This window comes from Gymnodraco acuticeps, unplaced genomic scaffold (assembly GCF_902827175.1).
Source record: "Gymnodraco acuticeps unplaced genomic scaffold, fGymAcu1.1, whole genome shotgun sequence".
Taxonomy (NCBI): Eukaryota; Metazoa; Chordata; class Actinopteri; order Perciformes; family Bathydraconidae; genus Gymnodraco; species Gymnodraco acuticeps.
Window position 1 is genome coordinate 2610727 of NW_022992150.1, and position 16458 is coordinate 2627184.

The window sequence follows — 16458 nt, forward strand, 5'->3', positions numbered from 1 at the left end:
GTATGATCTGCCAAACAGAGTGAGAAGACCGAAGCCTAATTTCTAAATAATGCTGCAGGTTGTTGACCTAAAAGAAAGAGACACATGTTTTGTTTTTTATATACATTTATTCAGCAAATAAATAACAAGATAGCTTTATAGATGCTGGGAAATAGATAAAAAATGTTCTACACAGGTCACAAACAGAACATATCATTATAATCAGTAGAAATACTTTTATAACACAGCAACCAAACAAATGCAGCTTTTTCTAGACATGTATCTTATGCATAGCTTCTTTTTCTTCTCACAGTGCGAATGTGAATGATAGCAGCCAGGTAAAGCTTGACAAGCGCGGCCATTTTTGGTTTACTGTCAAGACATTAAGCTGTGTGCAGAAGCTTGAAGCGGCCACGATGGAAGAGAAAATAAGAGCTTCGCAAATTGTGGTCTTATTTAGTTGTATTAAACCAAGACTTAATGATTACACTTTTTCTGGAGATATTAAATTCAGTTTTTTTTAATGATCTGGTCTTAAATGAATAGTCCGACACATTTTATCAACTTGAGGGTTGTAAAATAAATGGAAGCAGCAAAGTTAGAATAGACAACTGTCTGCCACCTTGTTCTTCTTGATATGACAACCAGATGGTAGTAAGTATAAGTCAAGATTTTTCTAAACTTGCACAGTGTGACATAAAGAATATCTCTGGAGATACAACAAATCCTGTGAAAAAGATTAACATACAAGTATTGTTTGTGTAACAAAGCCTGATTAAAACAATGAGCCGCACTGTTGCACATCATGAGACAGTCGAACTTCACTGGATTTGTTTACCATAGTAAAGTTATAAAAGTATACATTTTAAAACATTTCCTCCCACATCATTTTACAGAATGACTTATTCTCCACTCAATTCAGTAACCTTTTCCCATGACCGCCTGCATCTCCCTCTAGGTTTTACGATTGCATTGGAACGGTCTGCCACAAACTTAGGCAACAAAAAAAAAGTGATTTCATTGTAAATTTCACAACATCTAGTGACTTCCGGTGCTATTTGGAAGAGCCAGAGTTTGACCTGTGGATGCTGACTCTCTTGCAGGTGTTGTCGCTGCAGCGCTCCAGGATGAGCTCCGGACTGGGCCGGGGGGGGATAACCGGAGCATCCCTCTTCAGCTCGCTCTCTGAGCCAGACGTGGACTGCTCGGGAATGTTGTCTGTTGGTAGCAAATAACAACATTATTAGAAGTGTTAAGAGGCTTTGTGGGTTGATTGTTTCAGTGAGTGTTGGAATTTAACTACGTACACTTACTTAAAAATCTGAGGTTCTTGTACTTAACTTAAGTATTTCCCTTTTAGGTCACTTTGACTTCTACCACACTACATCTCAGGGACACATATTGTACTAAAATGTACATTAATGATGCAGTATTCTCATTTAGGTGTTTAGATTTCAATGCATAAAGTTTAGTATATCTGTAACAGTTGACTAGATATATATAATTTAAAAAGGTGAGTGTTTACTTCTTCCCCATACTTTTCATATACTTATTTATGTTTTTTTTTACATATAACTATAGTGGAGTATTATAACAGCATGGTATCAGTACTTTTATTTCAGTAAATGATCTGAGCAGTTCCTTCCACCACTGGTGCACTTTGTTTGATCGATCTGAACACAACATGAACGTTACCCTGGTTCTTCCTCTCCCTCAGGGGTGACTTTGCGGTGGTCTTGGAGTTCTTGCGGGGCTCTGCCAGGCAGCCCCCTTTCTGCTGGAGGTAGCGGCGGCTGTTCCTGCGGTAACTGTCCTGGCTGAGCCGCTGACGGGACTTGTTGTGGATGCTCTTCGCATTTCTGATGGTGGATCTGAGACGGAAAATGCCACAGAGATTTGTAAAGGTAAGTAAAGGTGGTGAGTGTTGATGGGGGCTGAACTATTGGGGGGGAAAAACTATTTGTTATTTTGACTGATATTGCAATTATAACATGATTCATATTATCAAGGGAATTTATCATTTTGCTTTGTTATTCTTATTAACATTGAATAATATAATAATATAAGACTTTGAGGCTTTTCAAAGACTGACCTACATTCTATGTCTTTGCTATTTGTCCTAAGGAATATTTGATTTTTGTTTAACAGAACTCTGCTCATAATATGAAGCACAGTGATTGGAATGTCAGAGGAAAATTATTAAGACTTCAAAAGGGTATAAAGAAGAGTTCCCAAAAACATTGAATGATATAATAAATGATTAGTGTGATTTTCAAAAGAGGGTCTCTACCAAAAACATATGTTATGTCCTTAGAGTGTGATTTGTATGCTGGGACATCTCTGCAGCTCCACAATATTTGTACATATATCTAGCCTTAATAAATATTGTTCTTCATGCAATTTGAATATTGCACTTGTCCATATTGTGCAGCCCTAGTGTTGATCTCGTGATAGTTTTTCTCCTCCCAGCTTCAACATTTGAGTGCTGAAAAAACATGCATTTTATTCACTATTTTCATTTGACAGCTTTAGTTACCTTACAAATTTGCAGTTACAACGTATTTATATGGAAAAGTGATTTGTTAAATAGAAAACAATCAATCTTTTGAAGAGTGGAGATTAAAATAAGACTACTCTATATTTTGCGTTCACTGACGTACCTGCGGGGGGGAGGTTTCTGTCCCTGCAGGTTTGTCCGCTGTGCTTCATATATCTCCCTCTTGCCGGCCTTGTGCAGGAATATGGAGGGGAAATGTCCGGTCTCATCTCCTTTCCTGTAAAAATATCCAGATTTATTTATAAGCACCACAGTAGGATTAATAATTAAATAATAGCTGAAGTCCTTCTGTTCCTCCTTGGGGAGATTTGATTTTGTTATTATAAAGATATTATGAATATATCCACATAAATATCAGTTTGTGTAGACCATACCTGACGACCCACCAGCCGTCAAGCAGTTTGTGGATGACGGCGACGGTTTCCCCGCTCTCCAGAGAGATCTCGTCCTCCAGCTCTGCCTTGTAGGCTCTGGTGCTGACGTGCATCTCTCCTGCAGGGACACACAGCACTGTTAAAAAGACACACATACTGAAAATACATTATTTAATGAAGAATACAAGGAACACAACTTACCTTCGTAGTCCGGATCAGCCTCCTCGGCTTCATCCGGTCCGTCCAGCGGCTCCAGGTAAGACGCAGGGATCCAGCCTCGATTAGACTCACACTGGCAGAACCACCACCCTGAACACAAGAGCAGCTTAAGACCGGGCCTCATTCATTAAAGATAAACATAACGTAAACATGATTGAATAATAAACGGAGTGTCTTTACTTAGTTGACACAAAAGGAAAGAGGAATTTTGAGTTGACCTCTTAACACAAAAAATGGTTTTAGGGCCTTTAAAACCTGACTGAGTGCTTCTGTTTCATGCTTCAATAGACCATAATTAATCAAAATCATCTAATTCTTTATAAAAGAGTATCATGAATTAGTATTCAACTTTTTCAGCTCTTCCTTGAACAATTTAATGAATGAGGTTAAAAGTGAGTCTTACCCAAGAATTAGTATTGTCATAAACTTTTGGAAGGTCTGTTTTGTTTAGGGAAGTTTGGCTGCGGTTGTTTTAGCATTCTCACCGTTTGGATTTTTCTCCACGATTTCCACCAGGTCTCCAGTGTGCAGATTAATCTCATGTTTAGACGTCTTCTCGAAGTCAGCGATCACTCTGTACGTGTCCAAAATGATGGGGCCAGAAATCTCTGAGAGGTAAAACACATAATTATCTGTTTTAATAAAAATGTTTAATGTGTATTTAAACAACCCTAATGCTTAAAGGGCACTTATTTGGACAATTTCAAAAATGAATCCACAAGCTGCAGCCTGTACGCTACAAATAAATATATAAATGCAAAAGAATATAAATCTAACATCTTTCAATAACCTTGGGAAAGACAACGACAAAAATACATGTTTTAAGCATTTATTACATTTAAAATGACTTACCAGAAACGTTGCCTCTGTACGACTCCTTGTTCACCACAAAGGTTTCGCTTTTTTTCACTCTGAAGAGGACATTTTAATTGAATTTAGTACTAATTACTGGGTGATTGAGTTTTACATTTGGAAGTGATACATTTCCATGTGTGACACATCCTCTGTAATGTGTGTGTTGTACTGACGGGTTCAGGGCAGGAGGGTTCTCGTCCTCGGGTCGGACCTTGAAGAAGTTGGTGAGCTGTTTGCTGCGGGAGATGTGAGGCGGTAGGTTGATGAGCGAGTGGCAGTACTCCGACAACGTGCTCTGCCTGGTCTCTGGGGACTTCTCACTGATCAACCACCGTGGAGCTGCACAGATAAAACATAAGTCCCAAGTACAATTTAAATAATACCGACAGACTTATAGACAGGTTTAACTGTGAAAGAAAACACGTTATCAGCAGAAACTCAAGACTGCAGTATCAGTTTTAGACTTTATGAAATAGTGTTATTGACTAGGGTTGCAACAGTATAATTTATATATAAATCTCAAAAGAGTGGTGCAGGAATGCGTCCTAAAACCTGATAATGAGTTAGCATTTTACCACTTTAAATTCCCTCATGTTGAAGTCAGCAGTTTTAAGAACCTACAACATAAAATACGCCACTCATGAATGCCCACATGTTCTATGTGTCTTATATTGGTAGCTTAAATTAGAGTAAAACATAATCACGTCAAACCCAGTCAACCTCTAGCTTAGCGATAGTGACGAGAATCATGTCACTATGATGTCATTTGTTAAATAGCCTTTCATTAGTTATTTACTTATGGCGATTGCATTTACGCTTAAAAAAATCATAAAATGGAGTTAATATGTGGGGATTATCTTGTTTATCATTTTAAATATATATTTTAATAACAATGAAAATAATGGTGAACAAATTATAATTTCTCAATCAAAATAATCGCGATGGGCTATTTTCTCTCATTTTACATATAAAATACAAAAGAAAGTAAAAGTACCTCAAACTTGTGATGGAGTAAATGTACTTTCCACCACTGCTTTCACAAGGTGAACATTTCCAGACATGTAGGTTGCATCAGGTTTGGGGTTTTATCACTGTGTCTCTTCTCTAAACTGCAACCAGCTTGTTTTGAAATGTAGCTTTCACAATGGGTGCAATTTGAGTTCTGTTTTTATTTGAATCAACGCTGAACAGAAAACAGACCTGCAAAAAGTCCATGTTTCCTTTTTGACACCTGTCTCATTTAAAAGTGAAAGCAATAAGCAAAAATTATAAGGTTTCAAGTTTAATGCATCATGATGTTGGATGTTAACATGGAAGTAGTTAGCATGACTTTCTACCTGTCACTATGATAACATGCAGTGGTTGTAAACATGCATAAATAAGTGAACTGGCATAGTACGATGGGGTGGATTTGATAAATGTTCTTTAATTTGTTTTGTTGGTTTGTTTCATTCTCAAGTGTTTAGATTTCAATGCATAAAGTTAAGTATACCCATAATGTTACTTGACTAAATATATATAATTTAAAAGGTGAGTATTTACTTCTTCCCCGTACTCTTCATGTACTTATTTATGTCTATTATTAGATGTTTTAATGTTTAAATGTCTTATTTATATTTTGTACTTTACTTTACACCATCAGGACAATCTTTTCTAGCTCCAAGCTCGTATGAATAGATAAATGATCAGTGTTTTTATTCTGTCCAACATACAGGGCTAATACAAGTCCTCTTGCTCTTTGGCTGAGCTTTTGTCTGGCTACAAATTCAGTATTAACTTCTACTGACAGCAGACGAAAAATCTCTCATTTTGACATCAGTGATTTCAGCTCTATTGCAGCTTTCTGTGTTGCTTCAACAATTTGAAAAAAGGAGAAGTGTATTGGCCCATATTTGTTTAAAAACCCAGGTGCTTCCTAAAAGAAGATTATAGCAGGCAGAGGGTTTTTAACTACAATTACTCTTAAAATACCTATTGAAGCTACTTCACAATTATAATTGTGTTGTCTTTTAATAATAGTCTGTGATTATATATGTTAATATATATGTGTCAGATGTTGTTCAACCTCTGCACTCTGCAGCTTGTCATAACATACAAACTAAGCTGAATAAAATCCTACGAAACTTAAATGTAAATAAAAAGCCAAAAGCAAAGAGAAACAATCTGCACTCTTTGACCTAAAATAAAGGAAACATTATAATTATTTTACCTGGTAATGACGGAATGATTCTGTCCTTCTTTTCTATTTCACCAGACTCGATGGGAAACATCTCCTTCAGGGACTTCTGCAGCCAAAACATAAACATTTCCGATTCAAAAATGTAATTTATTTTTTATTAGTACTTCATTTGTAGAAATGCAAAAGTCCACAGTGCTTTTATTTTTGTAGTGAAGAAAGATCTTACGTGGAAGGTGTGAATCTCAGGATACGTTCTGTAGATCAGCTTCTCTGAGAGGTCGCTCCATTTCACCATCAGCATGTACACCTGCACATATAATCTCACATGTAATGGCTAAACCAAAAACAAACCTCTCAAAAAGCCACTCAAAAATTAAACTGCTGATACACAGGGATACATCCAGTGTCCATGCAAGAATATAGCTTTTACAATATATTTTCTTATGATATTTTTTATTTTTCTACTATCAAAAGTCACTATTCACCAGGTGCCTAAAGCTATCTTCAAAATAAAAGAATAAACTTCTCATTAATTTAAATAATGACACTAACTAATTATGAAACTACCATACACTAAAAACGGTGAGAAAATAAACGTTTGACTATTAAATAATACAAATCAATGAATAGCTCCAACATCAGATGACATTAGTTATTATTTCAAAAAATTATCTTGATTTTGTTAAGACTGAACTTTGCTAGAATGTCTCTAACTTTGTCGATTTTTAAAGGATTAGTAGCGACTTTAGCAAAGTAATGGTTAATAGTTTTGATCCTTACGTAGTGCTGACTCGGGAATGAACGTTTCTCAAAGCCAAATAGCTCCACATGCCTGACGTAGCTCGCCTCCATGATGAGAATCACCGCACTGACAACTGCAATAAAAAACAACAGACAAGGCTTATATAACTGTGTGTGTGTAGGGGGTGTGTATGTGCAAAATGTCGTCAACACATCACGAGTCAGTTCCCCTTTACACGTCTTCGAAAGTCCTCTAACTTCACAGAGAAAAAGGAAACATTTTCACTCATCAATTGTTGAATTACTATTGATATTGAAAGTGAATAATAATAGCAAGAGTGGGGGAAACTAACCACATTTACTTAAGTACTGTACTGAAGAACAATTTCAAGTTTCTTTACTCGAATATTTCCATTTTCTGCTACTCTCATCATGCAGGACTCCTGTCTGATTTTTACACTAGGGTGTGCTGACTGCCATCTACTGTAAGTAATGCACTTACTATAAATAAGTATCTCATGGAAAATATCTTATATATCATTTTAAATGAAGCAACTAATGGTCAATTTTGAAGAACATGCTCAAATGAGGAATTCCCTTCAAAACTGTTTCTCAGTATAGGAGGGGGATTACATGAGTGCATGTTAACACAAACCAAACCTGTTTTTCAATATCTGTAACAACTGTTGTTAGTGTCACTCATGGGCTTTCAGCTAGGCAAGGAAAGAGGAACAAACACATTTTAAAAAGAAACACAAACAAACTCACAGGACTAAACTTCCTCCATTGTAGCCACCGAGGAAAACACAAATTGTGGTGTGTTTCTTTATTTAATTAAATATTGAGTCGGCACTGATACAGATGTAAAATAAAAATATAGAAATGGATTTTCAAAAAATCTGATAGCTGTTACACAAAGAGATCAAATCATCTGCTTATTAATGTTTTCCAGTGAGGTTTATATTTTTAGAAATCAGATGATGAGCCATCATCAATGATGAGACATCCAAAGTCACATTACTGAATGTGACTGATGATTCAACTTATATCCAACACAACCAGCAAAACAACCACAAAAAATACAGGAAAAAAAAGGAGGCCTCTATTTGCATAATATAGCCTATTTATTTTTAAACTTTTAAGACATTTGTAGGCATGTTCAAAATATCCCTAATAAGAGCTCATCAATACGGATATTTAAAAAATGTCTTTACTTTATTTCATTAATTTACAAGCACTTATAAAGTGTCTTTCGGTTTTGGACTTTTGGTCAGACAAAACAAGACGAGACATTGGTCTTTGGACTTTAATGTGCCACCCATTTCCTGTATTTCTTGTTTTTTTCTGGCAATTAATCTATAAATATATTGGTAAAAACAGGTAAACCGCTATAGGTTATTTGTTGTTGTATTCACAGTAATCTCTGTTGCATGCAAACATTGCATGTACGGAATTGTATTGTTACCGCCCCCTACAATGATAAATGAGTAGTCACTTGGCTTTAGCAGGCAGGCTCCCATGAGATTTCCTGCAAGAGGAATAACTTCAGTGTGTTTAACACTGTGGTCTCACGGCTCCACCTCGTGGCAGTGCTGTGCGTAACAATCCATAAATCCAGCAAACTGGTTGAAATTCACAAATATTCGTTTAGGGAATAATGAACTCGTAAAATAGAGTTAGCAAATTCTCTTAACTGAGGGATCTTTTTCATGGAGAGTGATTTTTCTTCGAATGCACACATTAATGATTCCAAATTGTACATTTACATATTATCATTAAGCTATTGTGAGAATATGCATTAATTTCAATAAAACGGTCTATTATCTGAAATCAGCATATAAACTGTTGAGTGTGCAATTACATTAAAACAATTAAAATTGCAGACAAATGCATTAATTTACCTGGTTTTGGAATGATCTCTTTTTTTCTTGGCTTTTTAATCACGATAAACATTTCACGGTATTTGTTTCACTTTATTCTTCCATTGTTTGAAGGTACACGCATAACTAGCATCATTCATTGCACATCGACGTAGCGCAAGCTACTTAAAGGGTGGGTGGATTCCCTGACGTAGACGTCAAGATCACCAGCCAATCAGGATTGGCGTAATGAGATTGATGCTTCTGTTTGCATACGCGTTGAGGCCTTTATATATGATACACTCTATGGTTGAGGCGCATCCCGTAGAGGATTGCATTACTTTCTCTGATGCGTCACTGTTGGTCCATGGGAAACTTCCTTTCTCCTCTGGTAAGTGAAGCATTAATGCTAACGAAATGAATAAAACAGAAGCCACAACATCGGAGAGGTTTTTTTTCAATTGAATTATTGAAACTAAATGTTATTTTACCTTTTACAAAGTTTAACACTTGACAATGTACTGTTTTTAATATAAAGCCACGTGTGTCAAATGCTAGCAGCAGTTAATGCTAGATTTGTCAATGTAACTAATGGAGGTTTTAGATGCGTAGCATTTTTGGTTTAATTTAAAACGGAACTAGCAATATCTTTTCATCAACAGCTTTTCCAAAACTTCGAGCACTTTCATAATATATTTTTGATGCTCATTGCTGGGCAGGTAGGAAGCACAACTGCGTCCTCCTCGGGGCTAATGTAGCATGTTGCTAACGGAATCGAGCTAACGAGCATGAGTTTCAATAAAGGGTTGAGTCAGGGTCGGCGTCATGGGGGGTCATTCGCGGGCCATGCCCCCCCAAATGAGTCACTGTGCCCCCCCAACGAGCCTTATTGCCAATTCGCCGTTTAAAAAAAATAATCATATAAGTTAAAACGTTTCCACCAAAAGTTTTTTGTGTGAAATACATCAGAAATAAAGAATACACATTTGTATTCTTTATTTATTCTTTATATGAAACACAGCCTGAGGTGTGCTCACTGCTGCTCTCTGATTGGTGTGTTGCTTAACCAATGACCCCGACTTTTGTTTTGTTATCATTACGTGGCTGTGTGTTTAGATGAAAGCCCAGTGGCGATCTGTCCATCTGTTATACTGATTACAGTAAAGCCATCGAAAATAATATGATATACAGTACAGTACAAGTACATGGGTCTCTGTGTTTCATTCAAGCTCGGCTCTCTGTGTGTGGCACGAGCGCATTTTGTCAGTGCGCGAGCGGTAACGTGGAATATTGTTGTTAGCATCTGGTTAGCTAGCTATGCTAACGGATATAAAGAGCTGTTTCTACACCAAGGTGGAGGAGAGTCCTCTCCTGTCAGACTGAGAGGATCTTATAACGTCAGCTCAGTGAGGTAAGGACTCTCTCAGTGTTTAGATAGTTCACTTTAGTGTAGGTTATCTCAGTGGGTCTCAAACGGTTTGGTCACCATTTATGTAAACAAGTATTTGCGAGGAATAGGCTACCTTTATATGATCATTATAGTTATTAAAGAATAAGAGAATAAATGAAAAACGGGTATGAAATACTATAGGACAATAACACAGAATACCATTTAAAAGGGGAGTGATTAGTAAAATATCCATAAAGAAAAAGTAAATCTGTTTACAGTTGTGTTTCATATGGATGTTGAGAGATGTAGACTATCCATAGATCTCTTCATTTTGCTCTCAAAGTGCACCAGATTGATGCTTTTAACTTCAATATTTTAAAAATAATCTTCCCGGGGGAGCTTGCCCCCAGACCCTCCTAGAGGAGGTTAGGTCCACCCCCCACCTAAAACATGTTCACATGGATAGGATACTAAATACATTTGCACACTTTTCATATGGTGGCCTATGTCCATATGTTTCTGTTTTGGTGATCGTGCCACAGCCGTGCATGTATGCACAAGTCATAGGTGCGCTATACAATAGCACTACACCCTGCAATGTGTGTGAAAGACAATAGACTTTACAGCATGTTTTTTTAAATTGAAGTTGCGTTGGTGTTTGTGTGTTGGTTGTTGACGGCAGTGTGTGCCCCCCCTTGGTAAATTATTGCCCCCCCATTTGATTTGTTCTAGAGCCGACCCTGGGTTGAGTGAATAATTTGACACCCCGGTTTTTTATTTAAAGCCACGTCTAACTTATGTAAGCCAAATGTGAAAGAGCATCTATTACAATTGAACTATTCCAACTAGATCATTGTTATCCTGGACAACGTTCACAGCCTTCTATTTTTTTATATTGCTATCCTTGTGCTAGACATAAAGCTAATGTCAAGACTTGGGTTTGGTCAAGTCTTATACTCATAGTGTTGTTATTGTGGGTTTTATGTACTCTGGGTGCTGATATCTACCCCTTACATGTACTTGTCATGTACATCTTTTACCTGATCTGTCTTGGTACGGAGGTGGTATACGTCTTGTTCGTAATATTTTCTATTTATCTATTGTATTACGTCATCAATTCTATATATGGCCGTTTCCGTAGTGTAGTGGTTATCACGTTCGCCTCACACGCGAAAGGTCCCCGGTTCGAAACCGGGCGGAAACATAATTTTCAATTTAGGGATCATTATTACATTTATGTACAGTTACAAACTGCTACCTTTAATTTGTTTGTATAGGTTTATTAGAGCAGTGAAAATACTTTATATGTTTCATTCTGTTATATTTTGTGTCCCTCACTATAACACATATACACACCTGTGTATTTTACTAAATATAACTTATTAGGTATTATTTTTTGTTAGATTTTGCCTAAATGAAGAGTTTCCTGAAGGCATTCCGGTTACGGACTATGTTTTGCTATGTCTGAGTTATCATGAATACCGTTTAGTCGTGATTTATTATTGGTACCTGAACGCAACACTCGCATGGCGTTTCCGTAGTGTAGTGGTTATCACGTTCGCCTAACACGCGAAAGGTCCCCGGTTCGAGACCGGGCGGAAACATTGTTTTCTTATCACTAAGTGTAACCTTTCTTCACCTTCACTATCTTGTTGATAAATATTAACTCTACATTTGTGGTATTTCGGAAGAAAAGTGTTCTGATTCTTCCATGTACGCACCATTATAGGTTACCTTTCCGGAGACTGTTGACTGATGATTTTCCTAGTTAAACTTTTGAAGAGATAAAAGTAGTTTGATATCCGTTCTTATTATGTTGTGATGTTCACCTCTTAATGACAAGACAAATCCTCCACAAAAAAATCATAGCATCCGCTCTTATTATATATGATAGCACCAAGCTCAGTGATGGTGGTTATTGTGGACAAGTTACTAGATGTCCGTGAACGCACAATTGCCACGGCGTTTCCGTAGTGTAGTGGTTATCACGTTCGCCTAACACGCGAAAGGTCCCCGGTTCGAGACCGGGCGGAAACATTGTTTACTTTTCACTACGATGATATATCTACCCCTTAAATCACCTCACGTACACCGTTCACCTGATCTGTCTTGTTGATATAAATGTTACCGGATGTATTCTGTAAGAAGACAAGTAACCCGTGAATTTAGGTTTTCTGGTCCGTCCCTGAACGCAACAGTTTAACTTACCTTCCCTGAGACTTGTGCCTGGCGATTTTCCTTACTGATGCGTAGTGCTGGGGGGAAACGATTATTTTGAAAACGATTAATCGGGCGATTATTTTATCGATTAGTCGACTAATCTAACGATTATTTTTCTGTTGTTCGATTCATAAAAAACGTAATTTATCTCAAATAAATACCAAAAAATTCTTAATAATAGTTATTTTTTTATTGCACAGCAAAATAAGAAATATAGAATAAATGTATACAAAATAAAAAGGCCAGCCTGTTTACTCTTACAGTCCAACAAAAAATCTCTTCTGTACAAAATTACAAAAGATAAAAAATGTAGTGCAAAAACAAACTGTGCCGTGCACAATATAACAGTCCCAACACAGAACCTGATGCACAATGAAACTGACTCTCTTAACTACTATTCTGGCAGCTTACATGCTAATGAAGAGTGTGCAATTACTGCAATATAAGTACTGGCCACTTTCCTCCTTCTCTCCTCCCTCACAACTCTACTCCTCCTACTTTGAATTACTGTGGAGGAATGTGAGCATGTCCACGTGTTCTTTGGTGAGGCTTGCTCTTTTTTTGCTCACAATGTTCCCTGCTGCTGAGAACAGACGTTCAGAAGGTGTGGATGTTGCAGGGGCAGCCAGATAAGATCTCGCCACAACAGCCAGGGAGGGGAACTTTGTTTCATTTTCTTTCCACCATTGGAGTGGGTTTTTGTCCTTTGGAATGGCTTTCCCCCCAAAGTACAGAAGCACCTCATTCCTGACAGCATCTTCCCTCTGGTCATGGGCTGGGTCGTCATCTTCCATCTCCTCCTCCTCATCATCTGACCCAAGCAATGTGTCCAGGACAGACTTTGGCTTCTGTCCTCTTGAGTGATCTAGCTGGCCACTGGGGGAGTCAGGCTCTTCCCTCACTCGTACTCGTCTGGCATCAAGTGCAAGGGTCTGAAGTTTGATTTTCACCTTCAGGATGTCATCTGTGGACAAGAACTTGAGTTTTCGGAATCTCGGATCAAGGGCCGCGGCGAAGATGCACACATTCTTCCCGTCCTCGTCATAAGTAGTCTCAACCTTCCATCTGAAAAATAATGGATTTAATGTGCACACTTTAAATCAAAGAAATTCAAGGTGCTTCAAGATAAAGATAACAGTAGAATCCATAGCTCTACATGATAGAATCATAATGGAAAAACATTGATGCAAACTGGGAAAGTTTAATTCAAATATTCAGTTAGTTCACTTTAAGAGATTTAAAGAGCTGCATATTTAAACTAACCTTGAAGCTATCTCTGCTGCGGCTGCAGTTTGGAAGGTGGCAATTGGAGCAGACTCAAAGGCTTTCTGCGTGGACTTCTGTAGGCCTTTCACCAGCGGAGGCAGGACAGAGACCGTGACATATGCCTCTCCACTCAGGAAGACGGTGGCTTGCTCGAAGGCCTCAAGTGCTTGATGTAGGTCCCCCAGGATGCTCCATTGGTCAGCTCTCATATCCAGGTAGTGTTTTGCTGCCTTGGTGACCTTTGGGTCTGAGAGGGTTGCGGTTACAGGCCACCGCTGCTCAAGGAGGCGTTTGATCATGTAAAAAGAGCTATTCCATATGATGGGTACATCCTGTGACAACTTGTGTTGCGGTGTGCCCATTTGCTCTTGTTTGAGTTTCAGCTTCAGGGTGGCGACCTCGCTGCTGTGGAAGTATGTGACGAGGCTCCTTGCTGCCCCAAGTGCCTTGTTGATTCGGGGCTCTTTCAGTGCATGGTTGACAATCAACTGGGTGGTATGGCCAGCACATCGAAGTGAGGCAACACCATGCTTCTCCTCAAGGATTCTAAGGGCTTTCACAACGTTCGCTGCATTATCGTGGACAATTGCCTGGACACCATCATGGAGAGAAAAGTCAAACTTCTCAGCGACCTCCTCAATCCAGAGAGCGATGTTGTCACCAGTGTGTCTGTCCTCAAGGGGCTTTGTGCAAAGAACAAATGAGACCATCTCCCAGTTTTCATTAATGTAGTGGCAAGTCACTCCAAGGTATGCCTCCGTGGCAATACTTGTCCAGGCATCGGTGGTGAGCGTTATCTTTGAGGACCTCTTCTTTAAGTTTCCCTTCAGATCATCAAGAGCACATTGGTATGCTTTCTCCAGCTGCTTGGTAAACCACCACCTGGAGGGACATTTGAAGCCTGGGCAGGCATATTCAATCATATCTATGAAGGCTTCACTCTCAACGAGAGACAAAGGCCTCATGTCTTTGACGATCACCTGTAAGATAAAACAAATATCATTATTATTAATAACAACACAGCACCTTTCATAGAGCCATGTTGCTTATAGTGTAAGAAGCTTAATTATTACATAATCCAAACAAGGACACAAATAAAAAGGCTAAGTGAAGAAACATCTATAAACTAGCTAATAAATCAGGACACAATAAATGGGATCAGGACAGCCATTCCCTCCTAAAAGATGCTCAAAGGAAGCAAATAATTACTTCCTCTCAAGATTATTTTGCTGAGTTCGGCTGCCTTCTGTGGAGTGCATTGCGCCTCTTTCCCAAGAAAGGACGGCAAGATTCTTTGCTTTGTCCTAGAAAACACAACAGCAATGAACAATGGAACAACAGCTATGACAGTGGGGCATATTAAATCTACTCTTAAACTCATTGCAGTGCTATGGTATAATTAGCTTACTTGAAGGCTAACGTGGTTACTTTTTAAACAATGTTAAGTCCAACAATGCATTTCATGTTTATCTAAAAGCTTGTAGAGTACTATATCTACACAATGAAAATGTTTGGTAGTGCAACTCATATGAGCCCTATCACACTTGGATGGGCTGGTGCTCATTTTAATGTTTTCAATGCTCATAAAAACATTAATTAATTAATGACAACTGCGCACCAGCTTACGTGCAGCCCTGGCCTGGACATTGCTGGCTCCGTTAATTGACATACATTGATACTATAATGCTGCGCTTCCATTACAGTTTAGGAACTGGGGTAGTTACTATAGTAACGCAGTGTAGGCGGAGCCGTGACGTCATCTTCAATGAGCGCCCCAAAAAACAACACAGCCGTTAGCTCTTAGCACTCAGAGCTCACAGCTCTTCATATCTGTTCAGAAACTAGACAAAAGTTAAACAAGTACAAACCACAGACTGCCTGTGTCATGGCGAATACAGTCGCTGGTTTGTTTATGTCTGTATAGGCCGTTGTTGTGAGTGTGGACGGTCGGAGCATATATAACGTTAGCTTAGCCAAGCTACATTTAGAAAACACGCATTTTAAAAAGAGGTTTTCACCTGCCGTCTGTCTGCAGACTTGTCAAAGCATTAATTCATGGTTTTTACTAACCGGTATCAGTATGTTGTTACTTCGGCACCATTTTGAAACGTGTATTACAATTAATTCACGGTCAAATATGTTCATCTTGTTGTAGTTGTAGCCCCCTTGCCATCGATTCTCTCTCTAGTTTAGCATACTCAGCCCGACTCAGCCTGGTTGTTCCTGGCCCTAGAACCACGATTTAGTCGGGCCAGAAAAAAGGTGAAAAAGTAGCCCCGGGCCAAAACTAGGATAAGTGGAAGCGCAACCAAAAACGGGCCCCGCACGGCTCGGCACGCTTAAGGCGAGCTACCCGCTGCAGTGGAAACGCGCCATTAGTGAGAGCGGAGGAGATTGCATCCTCTGTGGACCGTTTAGCTCGGTAGGCAAACTGAAACGGGTCCAGCGATGGGGGGAGGGTGGATTTGATCTGCTTCATGACCAGCCTTTCGAAGCACTTCATGATGGTGGAAGTTAGTGCGACGGGGCGGCGGTAGTCGTTGAAGCCGGATGGAGATGACTTCTTTGGCACTGGAATGATGGTGGTTTCCTTGAAGCACGAGGGAACAACAGCCTGGCTCAGGGAGACTTTTGTGTTATTATGGCTAAGTAAGCAGCCCATAATAGTATTGTTTATTTCAGTCTGCTTCAACAATCAAATGTGTTTACAAATTAAAGAAAGACAAAGAAAATCTGACTTTTATTAATCCCCTAGGGCCTAGGGGGAACTTCAGGGTTTCACTTTCGTGTTATTTACATGACACATGTTGTTTTTGATA

At 38.7% G+C, this 16458-nt stretch overlaps 2 protein-coding genes and 3 non-coding genes across 5 annotated transcripts; 3 read left to right on the forward strand and 2 right to left on the reverse strand.

Moving 5' to 3' along the window:
• Window positions 1-87: 87 nt before the first annotated feature.
• ncf1 (neutrophil cytosolic factor 1) lies at window positions 88-7073 on the reverse strand. The gene is made up of 11 exons (XM_034204092.1): window positions 6944-7073; window positions 6390-6470; window positions 6194-6269; window positions 4158-4323; window positions 3982-4040; window positions 3615-3737; window positions 3112-3219; window positions 2911-3028; window positions 2640-2753; window positions 1675-1850; window positions 88-1197 (listed from the first exon to the last, which is right to left on the reverse strand). Exons 1-11 carry the CDS (start codon window positions 7013-7015, stop codon window positions 1034-1036), a joined length of 1257 nt encoding a protein of 418 aa, XP_034059983.1. The 5' UTR covers window positions 7016-7073; the 3' UTR covers window positions 88-1033.
• A 4211-nt stretch (window positions 7074-11284) lies between these two features.
• Window positions 11285-11357, forward strand: trnav-cac. The gene has a single exon. It is a non-coding gene; the product is annotated as a tRNA-Val (tRNA).
• A 327-nt stretch (window positions 11358-11684) lies between these two features.
• trnav-aac lies at window positions 11685-11757 on the forward strand. Its single transcript has one exon. It is a non-coding gene; the product is annotated as a tRNA-Val (tRNA).
• Window positions 11758-12117: 360 nt separating this feature from the next.
• Window positions 12118-12190, forward strand: trnav-aac. The gene has a single exon. It is a non-coding gene; the product is annotated as a tRNA-Val (tRNA).
• A 390-nt stretch (window positions 12191-12580) lies between these two features.
• LOC117538436 (zinc finger BED domain-containing protein 1-like) lies at window positions 12581-16301 on the reverse strand. Its single transcript, XM_034204121.1, has 3 exons — window positions 16038-16301; window positions 13637-14619; window positions 12581-13438 (listed from the first exon to the last, which is right to left on the reverse strand). The coding sequence occupies exons 1-3, from the start codon at window positions 16299-16301 to the stop codon at window positions 12868-12870; spliced, it is 1818 nt and encodes a 605-aa protein (XP_034060012.1). The 3' UTR covers window positions 12581-12867.
• Between the last annotated feature and the right edge of the window lie 157 nt (window positions 16302-16458).